Source organism: Cololabis saira, chromosome 16, assembly GCF_033807715.1.
Source record: "Cololabis saira isolate AMF1-May2022 chromosome 16, fColSai1.1, whole genome shotgun sequence".
Classification (NCBI taxonomy): domain Eukaryota; kingdom Metazoa; phylum Chordata; class Actinopteri; order Beloniformes; family Belonidae; genus Cololabis; species Cololabis saira.
The window spans coordinates 528166-548672 of record NC_084602.1 but is presented as its reverse complement, the minus strand read 5'-3'; the positions used below and the strand labels follow the sequence as shown (position 1 = coordinate 548672).

The window sequence follows — 20507 nt, the reverse complement described above, 5'->3', positions numbered from 1 at the left end:
GCTCTGCGTTGGTGTAACGCGGAACCATAAATCAGCCTTCAGTGTGTGCTCTGTCTGCTGTTCTGAACTTCTCTGTTGTCTCATTTTGCTGGGACGTCGGGTCCCTCCGCCGAGACACAACTTTTGCGGTATGCGTTCATTGTTGTGTCTAAAAATTATGCGCAGTGTCCACCCAATCAGAAACGGTACATACGGATATTTTGTGATATTTTTTTATATATATAAAAAAATTAAATTATAAAAAAGCGTCATCCAACATGGAACCAGCATCAATCCCATATGGAGCCTGGTTCTCATCTCATTTATTTCTCAGATCCACATTCAGATGTTGGCTGGCGAGTGATGGATAGTGACTGTACAAGAAAACAAAAGTTTATCTGGGGGGAAGGTATTTAATGAGAGATGGAAGTGAACAAACATGTTTCAGTGTGTCTTCTGTTCTTTTGGACAACGGAGGCATCCAAACCACACAGTTGATGTTGGAGCTTCAACAAGTCTGCCAATTGGAGCCATCAAGTCCAAGACTTTACAAGTTTCAGTAAAACCTGATCCGGTCAGGAACCATCACGAAGACCAGTAACCAGGAAGAAGACTAAGAACCAGCAGGAAGACCAGGAACCAGGAGGATAGCCAGGAACCAGGAGGAAGACCAGGAACCAGGAGGATAGCCAGGAACCAGAAGGAAGACCAGTAACCAGGAGGATAGCCAGTAACCAGGAGGATAGCCAGTAACCAGGAGGATAGCCAGGAACCAGCAGAAAGACCAGGAACCAGGAGGATAGCCAGGAACCATGAGGATAGCCAGGAACCAGCAGCCGGTCAGGACACTCCCAGTTACCAGTTTTCATTGCCAACACACTGATGCAGAACTTGATCATAAAAGCCAGAACTCCAAGAGGAGGTCAGGAGCAGTTTTCAGGTACATTTCTGTGAACGTTCTTTTATTAACAGTTTTTATTAACAGTTATGTGGAATGTCAACGGTCTGAGTGTGTGTGTGTGTGTGTGTGTGTGTGTGTGTGTGTGTGTGTGTGTGTGTGTGTGTGTGTGTGTGTGTGTGTGTGTGTGTGTGTGTGTGTGTGTGTGTGTGTATGTGTGAATAAACTGAAGCTCAGGAAGCTGATGTCATTGACATGTTCAGTTATTAATCATGTGATCAGTGATTGTCAGCTGTTCAAAGGCAAAGGCACATTTATTTATAAAGCACATTTCACATGATGAGCATGGACTCAATGTGCTGTTCAGTGTGTTCATCGAACCTACAGCAGAACCGTTGAAATGGAATCTTTCAGTCAACCGCCGGACCCAGACAGGACAATTATATCACATGCTCAGGGGGCATAGACCCGCTCTGGTCCAGCTCCGGTTTAGTTCTAGTCCAGCTGTGGTTTAGATCCGGTCCCGCACTGGTCCAGCTGTGGTTTAGATCCGGTCCCGCACTGGTCCAGCTGTGGTTTAGATCCGGTCCAGCACTGGTCCAGCTTTCTTCCAGCTCCTGTTCAGTTCTGATCAGCACTGGGGCTCATGTACAAGAGTGCATGGATTTCAACGTGAATCCATGCATGGAATTCTTGCGTGAGCAAAAAAAAAATTCAGACATTCAAAACTGTGCGTACGCCCAAATCCACACACGTTTCTGGACGTGGATTTGAGCGCACATGCAGGAGCACAACACTCCTCCCTGTCTCCTCCCTCAAGTAGATCCATTTGAAAATGATAATGAGGACAAATATCCATTAAAAACCGCTCATCTTAACAAAGAACTTGCAAAAACAGGTAAAACAAAAAAACAAAACATGGGCTATGATCTGGACACTCTCCTGTCAGAAGTTGAGGATGGAAAAATAATTTATTTGGGGGCGTTTCTTCCGATTTATAATTGCATTATGGGTATTTTTGTTCTTTGCTTTGTGTTGCGTTCCGTGAAGAGTTGTGGGTTTATTATGATCGTAAGGATTTGTGAATGTCAATATTTGGCGTTAGTGCATCATTACACTCTGCTTTTCTTGTTTGTATTTTAGGAACTGACACCAGAACTTAAGTTGGTGGGATAAAAAACGGCTCCTCGTTCTGTTTCATTGTCACGCGTATTATATACTGACGGATTAAGACCAATGTACACGTTTATTGGGTCTTACACATTGTGGATGTCTGCGATCACCTCTCATAAGTATAACAATATGAACAATATACATTTATATTTAAAACATGAAGCATCACGATCTGAATCCTCTGCTGCAGAAATAAAGTTGTGCCAACGTGATTATCGAGGTGCAAACGTGAGAAATAAAGAACAAAGTTGCTGTAACTCGGAGTGTTGCATCCGCAGAAGGAGAGACCGGTCTGGATCCCGGTCCATCACTGGAGAAACACTTTCTGGACCTGCAGCTGACTAATATCAGACTCTGAAAGTTGCCTAAACATTCAATAAAAACTTTATTCATCATTGCTGAGTCACATCAGTTCGTACCAACCAACGTTTCCGTGACATCTTAGTTTTATTGTAAAAGACAACTTTACAGAACCGGTTCTTTGCTGAAAAATTAATTTTAATGTTTTTCTGTTCAGACAGTTATGGGATGTTTTAAGATCTGGCTTTTATCTTCAGTAGTCGTCCCATACGGTCGTCATGGTGACAGAGATGTCCGACCTGTAGCTGCTCCAGCTGAAAGATCATGTTGGTCTGAACCGGAGCAGCTGGTCCAGTTCAGGGCAGATCATGTGGTTGATTGTGAGATTGTTGCAGCTCCACTCTTGTGTAACTTATCTGGTGATGTGGGGACTGTCGTGTCCTTCATGTGGTCGTGAACTTATTGTTGACGTCACGTTTCCTCATATTCTGCACTTCACTGCATCACCAGTGAGAGTCGCCAACGGACAAAACCTCAGAAAAGTGCGTACGCCAGACATGATGTGTTCGTGAAGGACCGCAACTTTTCACGTTCAAACGATTGAACATCCAACCGTGAGCGTAGAAAGTGGCGGACACACGTTTTTTGTGCGCCGCACTCTTTGTACCTGAGGCCACAGGTCTGGGCTAGTTCCGGTATAACTCTGGTCCCTCTGCCGTCCAGCTCTGGTCTAGCTTTGGTCCAGATGAACATGGAGTACCAGCGTGACCTCAGTATGTGGGTGTGCCAGTCTATCTAGGATGGGTTTGGTTCAATCCAGTTTCAGTTGGACTCATGCATCATTCACGATACTTTCTTACACCAGCTAAACTGTCTAGATCAGGGGTCACCAATCCTGGTCCTCGAGGGCCGGTGTCCCTGCAGGTTTTAGATGTTTCCCTGCTTCATTGCACCATGATACAAGTGACTGTGTCATCAACAGAACTATCCAGACTTTGATGACAGGCTGGTAACGAGGATTAATTAGAATCAGGTGTGTTAAAGCAGAGAAACATCTAAAACATGCAGGACACCGGCCCTCGAGGACCAGGATTGGTGACCCCTGGTCTAGATGAAGTCCTGAATCAGACCACGCCCCCAGCAGTCAGTAAACAGAACAGAGTCCAGAAGTTTGTTTTATTCAAAAATGACAGAATAAGTTAAGAACATGCATGAGGTTTAAAACCGACAACAACCAGTAAAACCAGTGAGGACGCCTGCCATCCATCATGCACCTGGTCCGGATCAATAATCAGTGATCAATATTCAGTGACAGGCTTTTTTAGACTCTCACAAGTTAAAAACATAAACTCAGGATCAACTAGATTGATCAGACATGTGATGTGATGTGTCAGGTAAACATTTTCCCTCAGAGTTCCTACTCCACAGTCTGGTGAGCTGATCAGCTTCCAGAACCCAGCAGAACTGTGCAGAACTAGGCTCTCTGGTTCTGATGATGGTTCTGATGATGTTTCTGGTAGTTCTGGTTGTTCTGCCTCACAGCTGATGTTTCCTCAGATGCTCTCTCATCGGAAGAGGTCCAAAACTAACTGCTATCCATTTGTTCCAGCTTGGTGTTCCCCTTCTGGGACCAAAATGAGGACCAGTCTGGGTTTTCTGGAAGTTTGTGGTTCTGATCCTGAGCTGGAGGACTGTGATAGGTGACCTGGGAATGGTTGGAATGGAACCAGCAGTATCCGGGCCTTGTGACAGCATAGAACCACCATCACGGTCTGATCCAGTCCTCCCACTCAAAAACAAACCCATTTAGATCAGGGATCAGGTCCTGAGTTCCCAACGTTGGCCTGGGACGCTGACTGACGTATCTGAAACACAGAAACGGGGTGGGGTTTGTGGGACCTGGGGGGGGCGGTCTCAATCTGAGGGTCATGGCCCTTCAGGAGGTCAGCAGAGAGCCCAATGATGTCATGGGAAAAACAAACCCTCGTCCTCCTCCGATCACAGAAACAGATTTTGATCTGTTTCCTGAACAGGTTGTCACGGCAACCACATCACCATCATCATTCACCTCAGAGTCCCTGACAGGAAATTTCCTCATCACAAATGAGAAGATGGGTTTAGTCTGAGCTGTCGTTCTCCTGAAACCAGACTCTTAGAACCACACTATTTTGCAGGAACCAAACGATTTATCAGGAACCAGACTGTTGTCTGGAAACCAGATCGTTGTCCAAACCACTGGCTTCACTCTAGTCTGGTTTCTGGGATTCTGTCAGCCTTGGATTGACTCTGATCCTGACTCTCGTTCCAGTACCAGTTCAGGCTGCTGGCATCCGAAAACCAAAGGAACAAACTCTGGTTGTTGATACTCTGGGTTTTTGTGTGTCAACTTGAAGCTCAAACAGGATCAGAACTTGGATCAGACCCGATCCCAGATCCCAGTTGTTTACTTCAAAACTCAAACCAGAAGCTCATCAGCTTCCTGTTTCCTACATGTTCAAAAGTTAGAACCCCTCCTTTAATCCTAGTTCACGAGTCATATAGCCGATCCCAAGAACCCCCTTATTGCTTTCATGGAATCTAAAAGCAGTTATACTAGTACGAGACAACGGGATCTGCTAATCATTACCATTGATGACCATTAGCAGGTGTGTCTGCAGTTTGCTGGTCTAGATCACTCAGGTGTGTATTAATACAATCCCAAGAGGGAATGACATCAGCAAGGTTCCTAGAGAAGCAACTGTTGTTTCTGTTGCTGGAAAGGTTTATGAGAGAATCTCCAAACTCTCTGGAGTTCAACAATCTTTTACAAGTAGAAAACATTCGAGACAGTTCTAAATTGTCCCAGGGGTGGATGTCCCACCGGATGTACCCCAATATCATACCAAACAAACCAGCAGACTTCTGGAACCATGTTCTCTGGACATGAGACCAACGTGGAGATCTTTGGTCTTCATGTCCAGAACCATGTCTGGAGAAAAACCAGCAAAAACACCTCGGTGGTGGAGGGATGCTGGTCTGGATTTGTTCTCAAAATAATGAAAAATAAAGAATCAAAGTCCAGGCCTGAACCTGGTCAAAGTCTCCACCTGAACCTGGTCAAAGTCTCCACCTGAACCTGGTCAAAGTCTCCACCTGAACCTGGTCAAAGTCCAGACCTGAACCTGGTCAAAGTCTCCACCTGAACCTGGTCAGGTCTACACCTGAACCTGGTCAGGTCTACACCTGAACCTGGTCAAAGTCCAGACCTGAACCTGGTCAAAGTCTCCACCTGAACCTGGTCAAAGTCTCCACCTGAACCTGGTCAAAGTCTCCACCTGAACCTGGTCAAAGTCTCCACCTGAACCTGGTCAAAGTCCAGACCTGAACCTGGTCAAAGTCCAGACCTGAACCTGGTCAAAGTCTCCACCTGAACCTGGTCAAAGTCTCCACCTGAACCTGGTCAAAGTCTCCACCTGAACCTGGTCAAAGTCTCCACCTGAACCTGGTCAAAGTCTCCACCTGAACCTGGTCAAAGTCTCCACCTGAACCTGGTCAAAGTCTCCACCTGAACCTGGTCAAAGTCCAGACCTGAACCTGGTCAAAGTCCAGACCTGAACCTGGTCAAAGTCCAGACCTGAACCTGGTCAAAGTCTACACCTGAACCTGGTCAAAGTCTCCACCTGAACCTGGTCAAAGTCTCCACCTGAACCTGGTCAAAGTCTCCACCTGAACCTGGTCAAAGTCTCCACCTGAACCTGGTCAAAGTCCAGACCTGAACCTGGTCAAAGTCCAGACCTGAACCTGGTCAAAGTCTCCACCTGAACCTGGTCAAAGTCCAGACCTGAACCTGGTCAAAGTCTCCACCTGAACCTGGTCAAAGTCCAGACCTGAACCTGGTCAAAGTCCAGACCTGAACCTGGTCAAAGTCCAGACCTGAACCTGGTCAAAGTCCAGACCTGAACCTGGTCAAAGTCCAGACCTGAACCTGGTCAAAGTCTCCACCTGAACCTGGTCAAAGTCCAGACCTGAACCTGGTCAAAGTCTCCACCTGAACCTGGTCAAAGTCCAGACCTGAACCTGGTCAAAGTCTCCACCTGAACCTGGTCAAAGTCCAGACCTGAACCTGGTCAAAGTCCAGACCTGAACCTGGTCAAAGTCTCCACCTGAACCTGGTCAAAGTCTCCACCTGAACCTGGTCAAAGTCCAGACCTGAACCTGGTCAAAGTCTCCACCTGAACCTGGTCAAAGTCTCCACCTGAACCTGGTCAAAGTCCAGACCTGAACCTGGTCAAAGTCTCCACCTGAACCTGGTCAAAGTCCAGACCTGAACCTGGTCAAAGTCCAGACCTGAACCTGGTCAAAGTCCAGACCTGAACCTGGTCAAAGTCCAGACCTGAACCTGGTCAAAGTCCAGACCTGAACCTGGTCAAAGTCTCCACCTGAACCTGGTCAAAGTCTCCACCTGAACCTGGTCAAAGTCCAGACCTGAACCTGGTCAAAGTCTACACCTGAACCTGGTCAAAGTCTCCACCTGAACCTGGTCAAAGTCTCCACCTGAACCTGGTCAAAGTCTCCACCTGAACCTGGTCAAAGTCCAGACCTGAACCTGGTCAAAGTCCAGACCTGAACCTGGTCAAAGTCCAGACCTGAACCTGGTCAAAGTCCAGACCTGAACCTGGTCAAAGTCCAGACCTGAACCTGGTCAAAGTCCAGACCTGAACCTGGTCAAAGTCCAGACCTGAACCTGGTCAAAGTCTCCACCTGAACCTGGTCAAAGTCCAGACCTGAACCTGGTCAAAGTCCAGACCTGAACCTGGTCAAAGTCCAGACCTGAACCTGGTCAAAGTCCAGACCTGAACCTGGTCAAAGTCTCCACCTGAACCTGGTCAAAGTCTCCACCTGAACCTGGTCAAAGTCCAGACCTGAACCTGGTCAAAGTCTCCACCTGAACCTGGTCAAAGTCTCCACCTGAACCTGGTCAAAGTCTACACCTGAACCTGGTCAAAGTCTCCACCTGAACCTGGTCAAAGTCCAGACCTGAACCTGGTCAAAGTCCAGACCTGAACCTGGTCAAAGTCCAGACCTGAACCTGGTCAAAGTCCAGACCTGAACCTGGTCAAAGTCCAGACCTGAACCTGGTCAAAGTCCAGACCTGAACCTGGTCAAAGTCCAGACCTGAACCTGGTCAAAGTCTCCACCTGAACCTGGTCAAAGTCTCCACCTGAACCTGGTCAAAGTCTCCACCTGAACCTGGTCAAAGTCCAGACCTGAACCTGGTCAAAGTCCAGACCTGAACCTGGTCAAAGTCTCCACCTGAACCTGGTCAAAGTCTCCACCTGAACCTGGTCAAAGTCCAGACCTGAACCTGGTCAAAGTCTCCACCTGAACCTGGTCAAAGTCTCCACCTGAACCTGGTCAAAGTCTACACCTGAACCTGGTCAAAGTCTACACCTGAACCTGGTCAAAGTCTCCACCTGAACTTAAGTATTGCCCATGTGATTTGTGTTCACTCCATGGTGGTTAAATAAAAAATGTGTCAATATGAAAAAAAGTTCTATGTTGTTTATCTGAGGTTGTTTCGTTCCACTGAAAACATCAGATGTTTTTAGAGACAGAGGGTGAGAGAGGAGGTTCTAACTTTTACACATGCTGATCAGATCAATGAAACCATGTCTCCTACTCAGATTCTGTTACTTAAAAAGACTTAAGAGTCCAAACGGGATCAAAGCATCTAGAACAGTGCTTCTCAATCCTGGTCCTCGAGTACCACTGTCCTGCATGTTTTAGATGTTTCCCTGCACCAACACACCTGATTCTAATTAAAGATCCTCATTAGCTTGTCACCAAGGTCTGCACAGTTCTGTTGATGACACAGGTACTTGTATCACGGTGTGCTGAAGCAGGGAAACATCTAAAACATGCAGGACAGTGGTACTCAAGGACCAGGATTGAGAAACACTGATCTAGAAAACCTGGTCCCAAAAGGGTCTAGACCAGGGTTGTCCAAAGTCGGTCCTCGAGGGCCAGTGTCCTGCATGTTTTAGATGTCTCCCTTTTTTTATCAAACCGTAATACAAGGAGCTTGGTCATCAACAGAACTATCCAGACTTTGATGACAAGGTGGTGACGACCGTTAATTAGAATCAGGTGTGTTGATGCAGGAAACAACTAAAACATGCAGGATTGCGGCCCTCGAGGACCGACTTTGGACACCCCTGGTCTAGACTCTCATATCCTGATCCAAGGATGGGAGATACTCAGCAGCAGGGGAACTCTGGACTTTAATCGCTAGTTGCTCAACATCAACAGGTTCCTGTAGGTCCTGGGCTGACCTGGTTCTGGAAATGAACTGTGGGATCCTGAGTCAATGTTTTTGTACCTCAAAGAGGAAAGTTCATCTGTTCATGATTCAGAGAATGGAGACCACAAACCTGTGTGAGTTCTGGTTGTCTAGTTTGGTCACAGTGTGGGAGTCAAGTTCAGCATGGTCTTAGCCAGACAGGAAGTCCAGTTCAGTTTGGTCCTGGTCAAACAAGAAGTCCGGTTCAGTTTGGTTTCTGTCAAACAGGTAGTCCCGTTCAGTTTGGTCTCAGTAAGACAGGAAGTACAGTTCACCCTGATCATGTTTAAACAGGAAGGCCAGTTCAGCTTGATATCAGTAAGACAGGAAGTCCAGTTCAGCTGCATGCAGAGGCTCAAGTCTGGTAGCACATGCTAAGACGAGCTGTTTAGCAGGGGTCTTGGGTATACCCCCTGGTAGTAGGATGTCTCCAGAGGCTCCATGGTCCTTCCCCCCAGACTGGACGATCCCCCAGCATTGTAGGAGGAGTACTGTAGTGCCTCGTAGGCCTTCAGGTCCAGTTTGTGCTGCTGTTCTGAGGATGACATGAGGTTATTGATGGAAAATGGATGGTTGAAGGAGTAGTGGGGGTCTCCTTTGAGATGCAGCGGGGGCTCGTGGGCCATGGAGTGGGGGGGCAGAGACAGGGAGGACAGGATCTGAGAGCCAGACACCTTCAGGTCCGACACCCCACCAACAGCTGCCCTCAGGTCCAGACCTGGGGGGGAGGCTGCCTGGCTGGAGGAGGGCCCAGATGAGTCCAGGAGTCCAGCAGATTTGATAGGGTCTCTTGCAGGAGACAGTCCCCGGGCCCCGCCTGCAACCCCCTGCTCCTTCCTGCCGTCAGATTTGACTACCATCTTTTTCTCGCACTTGAACCTCTTCTGGCGGCGCAGGTAGCAGCCGTTCTCAAACATGTTCCCAGAGTCCGGATGCAGGGTCCAGTACGAGCCCTTCCCTGGTTTGTCCGGCGAGCGAGACACCTTCACAAAGCAGTCATTGAAGGACAGCGAGTGGCGGATGGAGTTCTGCCAACGCTGCTGGTTCTGCCGGTAATATGGGAACAAGTCCATGATCCACTGGTAGATCTCGCTCAGGGTCAGCATCTTACTGGGTGCCTGCTGGATTGCCATGGTGATGAGTGATATGTAGGAGTAGGGGGGTTTGGCATGCGGGTAGCTCCGTCTGAAGGCCTTGGTGTCCCGGGTTCGACTGAGACCAGCGCCACCATAGGCCATGCTGGGACTCATGGTTGGACTCATGCCACCATAGGGGTTCAGGCCCATGGACGCCTGCTGGCCTGACACTGAGCTCATGCTGGAAGGGCTCAGTGCACCACCCATAGAGGCCACGCCCCCACCAAGACCACACATAGCTGCCTGGGCTGAGCCCCCCATACCCCCAGCTGGTGACGGGCTCAGACCGGTTCCGCTGTAGGACATGTTGAAGGAGCCTGACGTTGTTCCACTGCTGGACATGTAGCCTGACATAGAGCCCATCCCAAGACCAGAACCCATCCCACCACCTGCCATCGGGGAGTACACCTGTGAAGAGACCAGAGCCAGTTAGAACCAGTAAGACTGGACACAAAGCTACTTTAGCTGTATCACAATGTGTCAACAGAACCAGGTGGTCCTCTTTGAAGTCTGCAGGGTTAATCAAAACCCGCTCAAGTCCAACAAAGACGGTTCTCGAGCTGGTCTGAATAGAAAACTGGTTAAAATGGCCGTTTCGTTCTCCTTCTTTTTTTCTGGCAAGACTAAACAGATGCAGAGATGTTCTGCAGTCACCAGGGGGCTTCACACTATGAGGTCAGAACCAGTTGAAATGGGTCTGTCTTTATCTGCACCCTCCTGAATTAGAACACTTATGAGTCGAAACCATGATTCAGATGAGAGCTGTCTGAGGTAGATATCTGACAGAATTTTGGGGTTTTCCAAATACTTTTTAAAGACTCAGGTCCTCATCACCCCTAATATTCTGGCAGTCTCTGTTCCACTGGGAACTCGGTTCTATTTGGAACTTGGTTCCACTGGGAGTCGTGTGATCGTGGTTGCAACATCCAGCTAAAATGAATGTGATGTCATATTGAATTTTGTGAAATGAACTGAACCTTCTGAAGAACTTATTCTCTTCCTCACCTGTGGCAGCACTGCAATCAAGAATGACTGAAGCAGTGACAAGACAACCAACGAAGAAGAAACCTGAAGAAACCCCCCCCCCCCCTCCTTTTCTCTTCTGTACATGTTTGCAGGCCAGAGCTTCAGGAGCTGCATGCAGACCTGAAGGCCCCCCCTCTGATCATCCCACTGCTCAGAGGGGATGTCTGGTAGATGCTTGGTGACATCCTGGCCTGCAGTCCCCCCTCTGACCACCTCAGTGTCTGCTGTCTACATCTGTTTATATAGTCATCCCTGTAGTGCACCAGTTAGCCATTGTGTGCAGAGCCGGATTAACGCAAAGGCAAACTAGGCATGTGCCTAGGGCCCGATTGACAGGGGAGGGGCCCAGACAGAGGGACAAAAAAATAAATAAATAAATAAAATAAAATTTTGTCTGCACACATATTAATGGTTGATACCATGCCGGTAAAAACCTAAGGCATATATATATGTGCATTATTACTATATTTAGTATACATACATATATATACGCATACATACACATACATACATATACACATACAGACATACATACTACAGCACACTTTGTCTAACTGCAAATTTTATTGGTCTTTGTAGATTTGACTTCTTATTTAACTATTCAATTTAATCAACACATTTAATTAAGATTTTCTGCAAAATGCAACAGCTTAAATCATTTATCTTATTTTACTCTGTTTACATAGCAATGCTGACACCTATTGGTGATTTACTGGTACTAATACCTTAACAATGATACTCGCAATCGATAAGATAAGGATAATTTAATAGCATTTAATAGAGCGTTGTAATAACGTATCAATAATAAAAATCTAAAAATAGTCTGATAGACTGTTTAATATACAACACATGACTTATTTTGGAATACAAAGAACCAACTTGACTATGACTATGCTATGTAAAATGTGAATTAGCTTTTATTAGTAACTTTGGTAAGTTTAAGATTTCAATTCATAAATAACATCGATGGAGGGGGGCCCAAAAATCACAGTCTGTCTAGTGTAGTCCATTTATTTAATCCGGCTCTGATTGTGTGTGTCTCTCCTTTCTCTGTTTTTCATTCTCTCTGTCTGTTTTCTCTTTTCCTGCTCTGTCCAGCTGGTCTTCAGCAGGAGGGTCCCCCATTATGATCAAGGTCCTGGTCCAGGTTTCTTCCCTCTTAAAGGGGCATTTTCCTTGCCACTATTTGGCTTAAGGTTTTTCTCCCACTAGGGAGACCTGCTGTTGTTTATGTTTATTTAATAATTGATTAGGGGTCATATTCTGGGTCTCTGGAAAGATCCTTCTGTTATAATAGACGCTTTATAAATAAAATTGAATTTAATTAAAATTCAATTGGCCATACTTCTGTCTGAATTCTTCTTCGCCCTCCCTCCACGTCTAAGAATTTCTGATATCTCCAGACGTTTCTTCACTGTTTCTACATTTTGTGAAGATCACCAGTCCTGCAGCAGAACACGCCCCCAATATGATGCTTCCATGCCCATACTTCACAGGGATGGTGTCTTCAGGCTTGCAAACTTCCTCTATTTCCAAATGTAACAATGGCCAAACCAATCAGTTTTGTTTCCGGCAGGCCTCTGGACATGTCTCCAGAAATTAAGGTCTTTGTCCCTGTGTTGGTTCGTAAACTTTCATCTTGCTTTTCTAGGTCGCTTTTGTAGGATATCCCACAAGGAAGCAGGGGTGAGTTATGGCAGCACAGCCTTGGCTACTATTACTTTAGATGTCAGTTAACCAGAAGCTTCCATGACATCATCATATGGGCTTTCCCAACTGTTCATAGACATAGTCGTCTTAGTGGACGTAAACTTGTGACTTTGCAGAAAGTACTCAAAAGAATCTTTAATAAATTCTCTTTGCTTATTTTGGCATTTAGCAAATAGAAATACTTTGGTAATCTAACTGACCTTAAAGAAGAAAAGTTGAGTCTGATTTAATTTGAAAAAAGGTTACGTGTCTTGTAGATACGACTGTGTGTGTGTCATATATATATATATATGTATGTATGTATATATCAGGGCTCCAGACTGCGACCAAATGCTCGCATTTTGCGACCAAAATTTGAGTATGTGCGACTGAATTTCATGTCCACTCGCACACGTGTGACCAGTAAATTTGCCAGTTTTTTTTTTTTTTTTACACGTTAAACGTGGAAGGGGTGTGTCAATGAACCCGCATATTTGCAGGCCAATGAGTGTGAAAGGGAATGAGTCGGGGGATCTATTTATTTATTTATTTTTTCGTTTAATTTCACCAGCTCAAAGCAGGTATTACGCCAGGACTACATTTAATGTGACACAACGCGCTGCGCCGCGCACATAAAGTTAGATGAAAGAGATGGCGGGTATGTTTATGGTTTTAGTAACATCATGCTCAGGCAATGAGTCTGCAATGGCCCAGACGGGAGACACATGTAGCTCAGTGCTTAACTTTTATTTTTAATCCACTCTATATTCTTCTGGTTGTTCTCCGATATGTTCCCCTAAAGCCTGAATTATGGTTCCGCCTTAAATCGACGCAGAGCCTACGCCGTAGCCTACGCCGTAGCCTATGGCGTAGGCTCTGCGTTGTTGTAACGCGGAACCATAAATCAGCCTTCACCCGGTACATACATAGGTTTCTCTAAACCCCGCTACAGTTTTAACTAAAAGAAAATGTGCTCCAATACAGCAGATCTCATAATTTTATTTTGAACACTGCCAAAACTCTAACTTAAAACGTAACTAGAACTTAAAATTTGCTTGACACAAATGAAAGTTAAATTTTAACACGTGGGAAAACACCTAACCTTTTAAGTGATGTGTGTTATCAGGTGTAATGGCATTTTTAGGTTAGAAATAAGAATATTTCTTGGTAAGATCCTTAGTTATTTGAGTGAAGGCAGTGAATTTGGTCAACTGGTGTAAGTTCAGGGTTTTAGTAAAGACACAAGTAGGGAAATGTTATTGGCCAGTACCCCCAATATTTGTACATTTGTTAAGTACTGTGTTTAACAGTTAAATTCATGGCTGAAAGGTTACTAAGCACTTTGTTACCAAGCACTTTTTTATCATGTGAATGTATGTTTTTTTATATATAATGACAGCAATGGTGCTGTCAGTTTACTTTATGTTGCGGCATCTTTAAAAGTGCACAATAAAATGTAACACTGTATTTGAAACAGCACATTGTGGTAATTCATGAATCTATTATGAAACATGTATTACTAATATGTATGTATGTATGTATGTATGTATGTATGTATGTATGTATGTATGTATGTATGTATGTATGTATGTATGTATGTATGTATGTATGTATGTATGTATGTATGTATGTATGTATGTATGTATGTATGTATGTATGTATGTATGTATGTATGTATGTATACATACATATAAACTAAACTCAAAGTGCATGCACAGGTTTCCCCAGGTGTCATTAAATTGCTTCAGTTAGGTTCAATATGGGGAAGACTGCAGACATGACAACTGGCCAGAAGACCATTATTGATTCCCTTCATAGGATGGGTAAGCCAAAAAAGTTCATAGCTAGGGAGGCTGGCTGTTCAGAGTGCTGTGTCCGAGCATACCAATGGAAAGTCTCATGGAAGGACAAAATGTGGCAGGAGAAGATGCACCAGTAAAAAAAAAAGACTGTTGGTTTCAGCGGATTATCAAACAGAGAAGATTCAAGAATCTGGCACAGATCTAGAAAGAGTGGAATGAGGCTAGTCACAGCTTCAAAACCACCACATTTAGACGCACCCGGGAGACGGACTACAACTATTGGGTTTGGAGGAACATGGGTGTGGAACAGAACCCAAGCAACTTGAGGTCCAGTTGGAAATATTCACAGTCAGTCATGATTTGGGGTGCAATGTCTGATGCTTTCTTAAATCCAAGGTCACCGCAACAGTCTAGCAGAATGTTTTAGAGGTCTTCATGACTCCTTCTGCTGAGGTATGGAGATGCAGATGTCATCTTCCAGCAGGACCTGGCCCCTGCCCACACCACCAGAAACACCAAAACCTGGTTTGCCTGCCCATGCCGTCTCAACCCCGTTGAGAATCTATGGAGTACTCTCAAGAGGAAGATGAAGGCACCGGACCCAACAACAAAGAAGAGCTGACAGCAAGAATCACGGAAATCTGTGACTCCCATGCAATGCCACATCGTATCGAGGCAGTGATTAAGTCAAAGGGATTCCTAACCAAGTATTGAAGATTGACATATTGTTTCAAGTAGCATATTCTGATTCGATGTCATCCTAATTTCTTCCTTTTTTTCTGCAAAAACTGAGGAGTAAATGGTGATTTCTTCAAAGTATTCTAATGTTTTGAATTCCTGTTTTCATGGGTTTTATGAGCTGGAAGCTCGAATGGTGCTCTGTGATGCATCATTGACCTGTACAGGTAATTTGCCTAAAGTAAGTTGAGATAGACTCCAGTAGATCCTGCTGAAATCTGCAAGACCTTCCCTGACAGAGACGATGCCAGGATGGAGCAGATGTTGCTCTAAAACCTCTATGTAGTTTTCAGCAGTCGTTCCAGATGTTCCAGCTGCCCCACAGACACTAATACAACCCCAGACCACCAGAGATGCTCCTGAACTGAGCTGATAACACACTGGATGCTTCCTCTCCGCTGGAGTCTGCAGGACACGGCCTCCGTGGTTCCAAGAAGAACCTCAGATGTTTTCCTCAGAACATTTTAGACGATCGTTGGTCCAGATAAGACGCCGCTGGTTCTGGACGGTGTTCACGTGTGTCTTCTTCTCTGCATGATGAGGCTGTCGGCTGCATTTGTGGATTGTACGGTGGACTGTGTCCACAGATGGAGATCTCTGGAAGTCTTCCTGAGTCCATGCATGGAGACAGTCACATCTGCTTTTAATACAGAGCTGCCTGAGGACCTGAAGGTCGCCGGATCCAGTTCAGACCTAAAGGTCGCCGGATCCAGTTCGGACTGGAAGGTCACCAGATCCAGTTCCGACCTGAAGGTCACCAGATCCAGCTCAGACCGGAAGGTTAACAGATCCAGTTGGTGATCTAATGGTCACCAGATCCAGTTCACACCTGAAGGTCACCAAGTCCAGTTTGGACCTGAAGGTCACCAGATCATGCTCAGAAATGGTCACCAGATCCAGTTCAGACCTGAAGGTCACCAGATCCAGTTCGGACCTGAAGGTCACCAGATCCAGTTCAGACCTGAAGGTCACCAGATCCAGTTCGGACCTGAAGGTCACCAGATCCAGTTCAGACCTGAAGGTCACCAGATCATGCTCAGAAATGGTCACCAGATCCAGTTTGGACCTGAAGGTCACCAGATCCAGTTCTTTACTTTTTCTTGGTCCTGGTCCAGCTGTTTGCAGATATGCTGCTTCTGATTCTAACTGAGACAATAATTTCATAAAATGATCAAATGTCTCAGTTTCAACATCCAACATTTACTCCGACTGGGAGTAAATGTGGATTTATGAGACTTATAAATCCTTTCATTCTGTTATTTACATTCTACACAGCATCTAACTATTTAGTCATTTAGGTTTTAGATTTTGTGAGTTGATTCTGGATTCCAGCAGCTCTGCAGAATTCTTTTTAAGTCTGTCTGGTCTTGCTGCAGCGCGTGTGTGTGTGTGTGTGTGTGTGTGTGTGTGTGTGTGTGTGTGTGTGTGTGTGTGTGTGTGTGTGTGTGCGAGTGCGTGCGCGCGTGCGCGCGTGCGTGCGTGCGCAGGGTTAGGGTTAAATTAGAAATTAATCACTTTTTATTAAACTAAAATGGTCTAAATTTTGACTAAATTTAAGAACTTTTCTGTATTAACAGAATGCTAAAATTAGTATTTATTATTAATAATAATAATAATAACAATAATAATAATAATAATAATAATAATAATAATAATAATAATAATAATAATAATAATAATAATAATAATAATAATAATTGATAAATATACGGTTAGGGTTAAAAGATAAGTTATTTAAAGCAAATTAAACATATTCATTTCTACACCGACTTTTAAACAGCACCAGACACAAAACAGGAGAAATCTGAAATCCCCAGATCGGACCGAGCTGTCAACGGAGCTTCAGACCTGAAACCAGATCTGAGCCACTAACCTGAGGATCATTGAGGATCATTGATGAGGTAGAACCTGCCTCAGATGGAGCCTCACTCACCTGCACCACCTGATTGATGATCAAACCTCGATGATCAGGTTCCTTCAGACCTACATGACTGTGATCAATAACTGGGATTGAAACAGTTTCTGACTGCGGTTTTTAATCTTGCTCTTGATGCCACGTTCACCCTTGAATTATATTTTAAACCAGTTTAAAGCATGTCACTGTCATTATTGATTAGACGTAATTTTTTGAAATAAACTGACCAACCAGCCCAACAACAGCAGTCAGTTATCAATCAATCATCAACCCACAAACAGTCCCAGTGGTCAGCTGCCCCTTAGTTTTACTTCAGGAGTAAGTTTTATGTTATTTCCTGTCAGCGGCGCCATCCGGAGAAACCATATTATTGATCCTACCTGGATGTGGACGGTTCTGAACGGTTCTGAACGGCCCTGGGCGTAAGGCCACATGTTTACAGGTCGCAACTGGCGCGTCTGGTTGTAAACGTGGGCTCGAACCTCGGTCAACGTGAGAGTTCTGATTCTGAAACAATCATCGTAACGAAAACCAATCTGACCAGTCGGATCAATTGCAGTCGGCTGTTAAATAAATTATTATTATCGGTCAGGTTTTTGATGAAACTGCAGAGTTTTTATTTTAGAAGTAATTTCAGACAGAAACGGTTCATCAATGCCGCAAAAATCACATATTTATCTTTTTTTTGTAATTGGATGAACAAAATCTAAATAAATGGTTTTGTTTCTGATATTAATGAATATTGGTGATCAGACAGCGGCGCCACAACCTGATCCGTCCCTTCTAAATAAACTCTCGGTCTGATCTAAAAGGATAATTTAAGTCTTCAATGCGAGAAATTCATTCACATTTATTTAAGAAAAAATTGAATTTAATTCGCAAATTCTTTATTAATACTTTCTTCACCCCTGAAAAGAAATGGTTGGTCTAAGCTTTGATTTACATTGTTAAATAATTTAATTCAAAGACCAAATTTAAAGACCTCACAGTTTATTATTATTATTATTATTATTATTATTATTATTATTATTATTATTATTATTATTATTATTATTATTATTATTATTATTATTATTATTTTGCCTCTTTTCAGGCCAACAATGAATTTGAAGCTCGTTTTTGTGAAAACGTCGGCGTTTCTGTCCTTTTTCTCTTCAGTAAATTCCATCATCTTTTAACTGTTGTGTTTCATTCCAGTTCAGTTTTATCCGTTTTTCGTTTAATCAGTTTTATCTTAAAATCGCTATTTATCGGTTTCTTTTTATCAGTTTGTTTTTTTTCGATATATTTTATTCGTTTCAATTTTATCAGTTTATATGTTTTTTGTTTTCATTTTTTAACAATTTTCTAAAAATATTTTCTTTCTTTTTGTTTATTTCTATAAACCTACGATCGGATCTGGCTCTGATATATATCAGATGGTGATATTTCCTTTTCCATAAAACACGTTTGTTTTTATTTCTGTTAACTTTCCAGGATCTGTGTGAATTTCGGTGAATTTAAGCAGAAAAGCCTTCAGACTCGCTCGTCTTCGACTCAGTCTTCTTTTTCTTTTTTGACGTCCTCAATAAATCTTTTCAGGAGTTATTTCTAAACAAGGTGAAGTTAGAACTATTCAGAACCGAAACAGATTTTAGTTTTTATTGTTTATATTTTAAAACTGGAACTAACACCGAACTTTATTTTATTTTATGTTTTTAAGTCCATTCGAAACGAGCGGCGGCTTTCAGCCTTGTGAAGTGGACCGTGTCTGGACTGACACTGGTCCTGCGTTCTGGTCCGGTACCGATCCAGGTCCCAGTCCCCACTGGGGCCCCCCTGACCCACCTCTTCTCCGTAGAAGCCGCTCCAGTCCGGAGCGTCGTGGCCTTCCATCTTCACCGACCCCAGCATGACGGGACACGGATCCTTGTGGTCCCCGCTCCGGGTCCTGGTCCCGCCGTCCCAGCCCGCCCCGAGTGGTGCTCCTGCTCCAGGTGAAGCACTCCGATCCGATCCGAGCCGATCCGAGCCAGGTAGAGAGAGGACAGAAGAGAGTGATGAAGAGCAGGAGGGAAAGGAGGGGGAGGTGACCTAGATCATGTGACCCCCCCCCCCTCCCCCCCCTACACTTACCAGACACACACACACACACACACACACACACACACACACACACACACACACACACACACACACACACACACACACACACACACACACACACACACACACAAACAACACTTTCTGCTTCAAGACCAGAGAATGACTTAAAAATAACTACCTTAGAAACTCTCAGTCCACATTTTTCCTGCACTACATCTCACCAAGCCAGAACAGGAAACAAGTGGTGTCCTGGAATCTAGCCCATATTAGAACCCCACTCCGTTACTTTCTTCTTTACCTCAGATAACTCAGTTCTAACTAGAAGTGAGAGCAACCTCATGTCATCAGTTCAAACAAGAGCTGAGAATAGAGACAGCATCTCCTCAGTTCTAACAAGAAATGAGAATAGAGACTGCATTTCATCAGTTCCAAAGAGTTGTGAACAGAAACAGCATCTCAACAGTTCTAACCGGAGCTATGAACAGAGATCGCATCTCCCCAGTTGTAATAAACTGGGAATAGCGACTGCATCTCATCAGTTCTAATTAGAGCTGTGAACAGAGATCGCATCTCCCCAGTTGTACCTAGAACTGAGAATAGCACGGGCCAAGGCGGAGGAGTCGCAGCAATTTGTAAGTCCAGTTTTCAAACAAAACCTGAACCTAAATGTGATTATAATACATTTAACAGTTTTGTTAGTGGTAGTGTACCGGCCCCCTGCTGGTGCTTATCTAGAGTTTCTGTCTGAATTTTCAGATTTCCTATCTGGTTTATTGATCAGTACAGATAAATTCATCATAGTGGGTGACTTTAACATTCATATGGATGTTGAAAGCGATAATCTTATATTAGCTCAATTTCCTTATAGAATCGGTGGGTATCTCACAAAAAGTGAACTTAAATGTAATAAAAGTTCATAATGTAATAATTGGCTCATAATGTAATAAAATCATGAGTGCATAACGTAATAACGGCTTTGCGCATAATGTAATAATGTAATAACTTATTACATTATGAGCCTTACTGGCGCTGCTCATAATGTAATAACAGCTCATAATGTAATAACAGCTCATAATGTAATAGCTCATATTGTGAGAAAGGTGTTGCCTTATCATTTTTCCCTCTGCCATTCCTGCAGGGGTGGAAGGAAATGCTTTCACCTCTGTGTCTGTCTGTCTGTCAGCAGGATCACACAATTTCTGCGACACGTGGTGGCGCATTGGCCAACTTAGATGTCATATAACTCTGCCCCCAATACGCGGCGGGCCACATTAACAGGAATAGAAGACTTATGGTTTAACGCATCATCCCCTATAGGTCAAGTCCATGGTATAAAGGTCACAATATAGCACACACTGACAACAAGAATGGATTTATGGGCAGAAGTCTGTGTTTGTGTTTGACTATGATTTGTACATAGGTGGAGCTACAGTAACCAACTCAAAAG

At 44.3% G+C, this 20507-nt stretch overlaps 1 protein-coding gene across 1 annotated transcript; it reads right to left on the bottom strand.

Moving 5' to 3' along the window:
- Window positions 1–9043: 9043 nt before the first annotated feature.
- On the bottom strand, window positions 9044–18868 carry foxa1 (forkhead box A1). Its single transcript, XM_061743381.1, has 2 exons — window positions 18803–18868; window positions 9044–10213 (listed from the first exon to the last, which is right to left on the bottom strand). Exons 1-2 carry the CDS (start codon window positions 18866–18868, stop codon window positions 9044–9046), a joined length of 1236 nt encoding a protein of 411 aa, XP_061599365.1.
- Window positions 18869–20507: the final 1639 nt, after the last annotated feature.